At 30.7% G+C, this 7,833-nt stretch overlaps 1 protein-coding gene across 1 annotated transcript; it reads right to left on the bottom strand.

Moving 5' to 3' along the window:
- Nucleotides 1–5,252: 5,252 nt before the first annotated feature.
- On the bottom strand, nt 5,253–7,527 carry LOC111680569 (4-coumarate--CoA ligase 3-like). The gene is made up of 5 exons (XM_023442236.2): nt 7,330–7,527; nt 7,066–7,273; nt 6,821–7,007; nt 6,404–6,520; nt 5,253–6,328 (listed from the first exon to the last, which is right to left on the bottom strand). Exons 1-5 carry the CDS (start codon nt 7,468–7,470, stop codon nt 5,365–5,367), a joined length of 1,617 nt encoding a protein of 538 aa, XP_023298004.2. The 5' UTR covers nt 7,471–7,527; the 3' UTR covers nt 5,253–5,364.
- Between the last annotated feature and the right edge of the window lie 306 nt (nt 7,528–7,833).

Raw genomic sequence — 7,833 nt, forward strand, 5'->3', positions numbered from 1 at the left:
AAATTTCGCCCTATGTACCAATAATTATTATTCATAAAATAATTACTTGATAAGTTCTTTTTTCTTTCTTATTCAACCAGAATGAGAGCATTTAAAAAATATGCTGCGCATAACAATCTTTATAGCTCCTGCTGCTGTATCAATGAATGGTATTGGAATAAATACTGTAGCATCAGGGAGTGCACATAGTTTTAATATGATTTCTATTTAGCTACTGGGGATATTTTAATCCAGAAGGGATTATTTGTTAATTATAACAACAATAATGAGATGACACAATGCCAAAGAAAGAAAAAAGAAACGAACGACGGCGACATAATATAATCAAAAACAACGGAAACTGTAACACACACATTATTTAGCAGGTCTTAAGTAGTGGGTGTGGTAATAACATCACTTCCTTTTTTCCCCCTCCTACTTCTGCTATTCAGTTATTCATTAACAGGGTAATCAAAAATATACAATATCATCAAACAATTTAACGAATTTTGGTCTCAATATGTTAGAGCATATTTTTGCATATTTTATTTTTTACAGCATAATTTTGCATTTTACTACAGCTTTCAGCAAATTTTACTTATAATCGCATACTTCATTGTTTACACCTATTGTTTTATATTTTTTATAATTTTGGAAAATTAAGCTTTTAAATATTTTGTATATTTTAGAGTATTTTGTAAAGCGCAAACTTTTGCAACTTTTGGTTACCCTGTTTATTAAATAACATTTTGTTTCGTTTTTAATTTATCCCAAACTCCCCCAAAAATATTACAAAATTAATTATTTTTGCATTTTATTTTTGCTCTTCTCTGCTTAAGATAAAATAAATCCTTGTAAAATATCAAAAGAAAATTAAAGTTAAAATAAAAATTTACTTTTCTTTCTTCTCTGAATATAGTGTATTATGGAAGTTTATAATTTCATGTAGATTTTTTGCGACTATAATGGAAGTTTATTGCGGAACAAAGTCACATACATCAAGTCATCTTAATACTGGATTAATACTTTTAAATTCATATGTCTCTGTGTTGCTGTAGCAGTTGTTTTTTATTTTTTTTTTTTTAATTTTTTGCCAAAAAGCGCAAAAATATTTAAAAAATACAAATAAAAGAGACAAAAATTATTAAAACAATGAAGTAAGACAGGAAGAATACACTAAAATTTAACAACAGCAGTTTGTTAGCGCCCTACGTAAGGTAAGTTTAGATTGATCAAATTTATGAGGAATAAAGCATAACAAAAATGTTTACTTTTTAATCTTTAAGATACATCTCCGATAGAATTAGAGAGTTTCTCGAATTATAGTAAAATCGGCATAAGCGACAAAGTACATATAGACACTTTATATTATTTCATTATTTAGTAGCATAATCAACATTCGTTTAAATCTCAATATCAACCACATTTTACTTCATACTTTTTTTTAATGCAAACTTTAAACGTTTAAATCTGTAGATTCAATTGCTTATTGTGTCAGAGAGAAAATTTAAAATACTATTGAACTGCCATACATATAAAAATGATCCAAAACAAAAAAATATAAAGAAGAGAAAGCATAAACAATAGTAAACAGGAAAGAACAGGGTCAGTTGGCTTATTCCACTATAATACACAGGCAAACAAACTCTAGCAATGACACACGAACATACACATGCATGTGTACTGAATCTGTAGCAGCAGTTGCATGCACGTATAAATACCACGAATAAGAATGAGAACGAAAAAAAGTTTCTTCACACATGCATTTTAAAAAGCACACATGCATCCTTTATAAACACACACACACACATTGAAAGTTGGAAAAAATTCAGACATATAATGGCATGACTGCAGCAGGATTTCAACATGAATGCATACAATAAACAACACCAACAACGTTTTTCCAAAAAAATATGGGGAAAAAACGACAACAAAAATATTGCACCACAATCAGTTGTAAATTAGGATGGTCTCCCCGATCTATCTATCTATCTATCTATCTATCTATCTATCTATCTATCTATCTATCTATCTATTTATCTACCTATCTATCTATCTATCTATCTATCTATCTATCTATCTATCTATCTATCTATCTATCTATCTATCTATCTATCTATCTATCTATCTATCTATCTATCTATCTATCTATCTATCTATCTATCTATCTATCTATCTATCTATCTATCTATCTATCTCTATCTATCTATCTATCTATCTATCTAACTATCTATCTATTATCTATCTATCTATCTATCTATCTATCTATCTATCTATCTATCTATCTATCTATCTATCTATCTATCTATCTATCTATCTATCTATCTATCTATCTATTTATCTATCTATCTATCTATCTATCTATCTATCTATCTATCTATCTATCTATCTATCTATCTATCTATCTATCTATCTATCTATCTATATATCTATCTATCTATCTATCTATCTATCTATCTATCTATCTATCTATCTATCTATCTATCTAGTGATATAAGTTAATTTGTTTACGTTATAACGTGGTTTCAGCGATTTCAACAAGATAGTCCATCGATTCCATTCCCAAATACGATACCATCCTACTTCAAATTACAGATACTCTAACCAAATTGTTGTTGGGCTTTTATTCTTTGTTATAAAACTGTTCTTTTTGGGAAATTGCTCTCTGTATGTGTTTGTATTTGTGTTCCGTGTTATTGTTGTGTTTTCTGCTTTTTTTCTGTGTTCAATTCCCTAAAAAAAGCTTAAAGTTCAATACGTCATGACAAGTTGGCGGAAGTGTACAAATGGTCAAGTTTACCCCAAATTTGTTGTAGAATTCTATGAATGCATCGAGTTTGTGCATGAATGTTTAATTGTAAAATGCATAAATTTAAGAAGGGTTATTTTATAGCAATTGTTATAAAATGAAAAGTGTATACTATTTCATTCAAATAATGAAAGCGGATTTAGGACGATATTAAAGCAAATGAATTATATTCTTAATCGTAATCACATCTACCGTTTTAGTACAATATCTGAAAATACATATTTTAGGTAACTTTTACCATATCCCTTAACATATACTTCGTATTCTGTTGTAATTAAAATATGTTGTTGAAGTCCATATAAAATACCTCATATAACAGTTTTATTTCATGATGTCCCACTGGTTCAATGCGTGAAAACAATGAATTTGGCTATAAGACTTGACTGACTTTTTAGTTGTAGTCCTTTACAACAACAATGCAAATAGTGTAAAAATTAAAATCCATCCGTGGTGTAGAAAATTGTGTTCAATGAATTTTTTATACAACAAAAAAATAAATTTAATCGTACTTTTATGTGTAAAATGACAATAATTGGTAAAGTGAAAGTTCATAATCGTAATGTTGTTAAAGTTAGCAAAAAAAACAATAAACTTTGCAGGATTGAATTTAAAAAAATTAAATAATATTTTATCTACAAGTCAAATTATTTACTATTCATGTTATTTTATTCATTGACTACCACATAAGCTCTTAAGATTTTAGCTGAACTAGAAGTAGAACTGAACTAGAACTGAACTAGAACTGAACTAGAACTGAACTAGAACTGAACTAGAACTGAACTAGAACTTAACTAGAACTGAACTAGAACTGAACTAGAACTGAACTAGAACTGAACTAGAACTGAACTAGAACTGAACTAGAACTGAACTAGAACTGAACTAGAACTGAACTAGAACTGAACTAGAACTGAACTAGAACTGAACTAGAACTGAACTAGAACTGAACTAGAACTGAACTAGAACTGAACTAGAACTGAACTAGAACTGAACTAGAACTGAACTAGAACTGAACTAGAACTGAACTAGAACTGAACTAGAACTGAACTAGAACTGAACTAGAACTGAACTAGAACTGAACTAGAACTGAACTAGAACTGAACTAGAACTGAACTAGAACTGAACTAGAACTGAACTAGAACTGAACTAGAACTGAACTAGAACTGAACTAGAACTGAACTAGAACTGAACTAGAACTGAACTAGAACTGAACTAGAACTGAACTAGAACTGAACTAGAACTGAACTAGAACTGAACTAGAACTGAACTAGAACTGAACTAGAACTGAACTAGAACTGAACTAGAACTGAACTAGAACTGAACTAGAACTGAACTAGAACTGAACTAGAACTGAACTAGAACTGAACTAGAACTGAACTAGAACTGAACTAGAACTGAACTAGAACTGAACTAGAACTGAACTAGAACTGAACTAGAACTGAACTAGAACTGAACTAGAACTGAACTAGAACTGAACTAGAACTGAACTAGAACTGAACTAGAACTGAACTAGAACTGAACTAGAACTGAACTAGAACTGAACTAGAACTGAACTAGAACTGAACTAGAACTGAACTAGAACTGAACTAGAACTGAACTAGAACTGAACTAGAACTGAACTAGAACTGAACTAGAACTGAACTAGAACTGAACTAGAACTGAACTAGAACTGAACTAGAACTGAACTAGAACTGAACTAGAACTGAACTAGAACTGAACTAAAACTGAACTAGAACTGAACTAGAACTGAACTAGAACTGAACTAGAACTGAACTAGAACTGAACTAGAACTGAACTAGAACTGAACTAGAACTGAACTAGAACTGAACTAGAACTGAACTAGAACTGAACTAGAACTGAACTAGAACTGAACTAGAACTGAACTAGAACTGAACTAGAACTGAACTAGAACTGAACTTAGAACTGAACTAGAACTGAACTAGAACTGAACTAGAACTGAACTAGAACTAGAACTGAACTAGAACTAGAACTGAACTAGAACTAGAACTGAACTAGAACTGAACTAAAACTGAACTAGAACTGAACTAGAACTGAACTAGAACTGAACTGTAACTGAACTATAACTGAACTAGAACTGAACTAGAACTGAACTAGAACTGAACTAGAACTGAACTAGAACTGAACTAGAACTGAACTAGAACTGAACTAGAACTGAACTAGAACTGAACTAGAACTGAACTAGAACTGAACTAGAACTGAACTAGAACTGAACTAGAACTGAACTAGAACCGAACTAGAACTGAACTAGAACTGAAATAGACCTGAACAATATCCATCAAAACTTTTATAAACATGATTTCATAACAATTATAAACGTGTACAAATTTGTATATTGACACACGTGCGATATTGTTTCCACTTACACCAACAACAACACAAGTACGGCGATTACATATTTACAAATATAAATACTTTCAGACACTCTTGAAAATAAACACATTTTTTAATAAATATTTAAAAATTAATTATTATTTATTGTCATTATCGCTATTACATTTTTGCTAAAGTGTTATAAATTCTACTAAGTACTATTTCTACATATATAACATAAGTATTATCTAACAAACTAAATTACGTTCTAACAGTGATTCAAAGATTTTCTTGCCTTCGATTCTCACCATTTTACCATTGGAATTTTGTGGAATAGAATCAACGAAAAACACGCCAGCGTGTATTTGTTTGTGTATATCTACTAAACGATTTTTAACATAATCGATTACATCCTGTTCGGTTATTTTACTATTTGGTGCCTTTACAACCAAAGCTCCTGAACAATCACCTTTAGTTTCATCGGATACTGTTACAACACAAGCATCCTTAACACCGGGCATTTCTACAATGGCTTCTTCGATTTCTTTCGGCCAGAAGTGAAGACCTAAATATTTACGAATTTCCTTCTTACGATCGACCACATACAAGTAGTTGTCATCATCCATATAACCCAAATCACCAGTATGATACCAACCATGAGCATCACGCATACGTTGGGTTTCAATAGGATTGCCATAATAACCACCCCAGTATTTACCATTGTACACACAAACTTCTCCTATCTCATTGTGTCCCAAATTATTACCATCATCATCAACAATGCGCATACTAATATTGGGTGCCAATTGTCCTACGGAGGTTATGCGACTAATATCAATGTTACCAGCAATGGCACCAAATTCAGTTAAACCATAACCAAAGATAACAATGCAATATTCATTAAGTAGAGCCTTGAAACTCTTGAGTAGCTTTTCAGTTACTGTACTACCACCCGATTGAACCATTTGTAGAGAAGCGAATACTTCTTTCGTTGCTTCAGGATGATTGACCAAAGCTGCAATGTAACGTGGTGCCAAGAAAGCATTTGTTATTTTATATTTTTTCATTAGTCTTATAAAGTCATCAGCATTGAAGGGTTTATCGCAAATGATGCGAGTACAGCCGGTAAAACAACTGGCTACCATAAATGCCAAACCGGTAATCCAATCAATGGCACTAGGTACATATAATACAGTTTCACTAGTAACATAACTAGAGAGGAAAGGAAATAAGTAATATGTTAAGAAGGAATCATTTTAAATTAATTTCTATAAAAAAAAAACTTACGGTAATTCATGAATTAAATTGAAACCAGCCAAGCAAACGGCTTTGGGTTTTCCAGTAGTTCCAGATGAGCATAAAATAGCCACTGTTTGATGACCACCAATACTATAGTGTTTAGGTCTAAAAAGGAAAATCAAAGATAACAGTTAACTTAATATTCAAAAGGCTTAACTCGTAACTGATTAGAATTGAAGTAGAATAGAACTAAACTAGAACTGAACATGACAAACATATGACTTGCCATTTACTTAATTCCGTCGTATTGAACTTTGAACTTGCAAAACTTTAAACAAAAACTATTCAAAATTTTTACACATAACACTTTTCTTTAACAAATAATCCTCATTATCTAAACCAGACAGAAAAGACTCTAGCTATTCTCAAACAATTAATGACTAGCAGATTTTTTTTGTTACTTACTGATAAAATCTTTCAGTTTTAGTAGGTTCCAATAAGTCTGTTATCTTAACAACACCCTCAACATCACCAGACATGGTGATAATTTTTGGCTTATAAGCTTTAGTGGCCAAATAAACCTTTTTATAGACCTCAGCATCACAGAAAATCAACTTGGGTTTAGTTAAACCGAAACAATGTGACAAGGTAGCTAAAGGAAGTTAATTTTAATACATTTTACAAGCGATAACGATAATATTCAAACTTACATTCATCCAATACGGGATTTACAGCATGAAAAGGAGTACAATTGAAGAAACAACCAATGACTGTGGGCAAAACATTTGTAGTATTTTTAACAGCAAAACCAATAATATCATCTTGATGCAATTTCATTTCATTGAAATGTTGAGCAATACGCACCGCATTGGTTAGAGCATCACGAGCTTTTACTGTAACACCAGTTGAATCATCAATCTTAAATATTAAAGAATATGATTAAATGTTCTTTATATTTATATATTAAAACTTACCTGTAAGGTAACATTGGGAAAAGAATTCAATTGATTGTAAATAATTCTACCCAAAGCACATTCTGTATTATAAACACCTTGTGTAGAGGGTGTAGTCCAGATTTTTTTACGTTTGTCAAAAGAAACTTTAGCAAAATCCATATCTGTTTTTTTCACTTGTTGTTTATTTGCTAACCAACTTGGTGCGAAATTTAAATTCGACTAAAACACTAAAAGTTAGAACTACTGATTTTATATGCTAACTGTCTTTTTTTTAGCATGTATTTTATTTTTCACTTATTTTATTCAATGATAAGAAATCTATATTTAATATCAAAAACAAAATGAAAACAATAGAAACACTTTAAACTGTGTGAGGTATCAATAGTCAGTTAATACATTCGTATAAATTTAAGATTAGGAAATAAAATTAAAAAAGATTGAGCTTTACGTAAATATATAGAAATAAAAAAAGAAATATTAATATATTTTCTTATACAATTGTATCAAATTTTTCCCATGGGG

This window comes from Lucilia cuprina, chromosome 3 (assembly GCF_022045245.1).
Source record: "Lucilia cuprina isolate Lc7/37 chromosome 3, ASM2204524v1, whole genome shotgun sequence".
Lineage (NCBI taxonomy): Eukaryota > Metazoa > Arthropoda > Insecta > Diptera > Calliphoridae > Lucilia > Lucilia cuprina.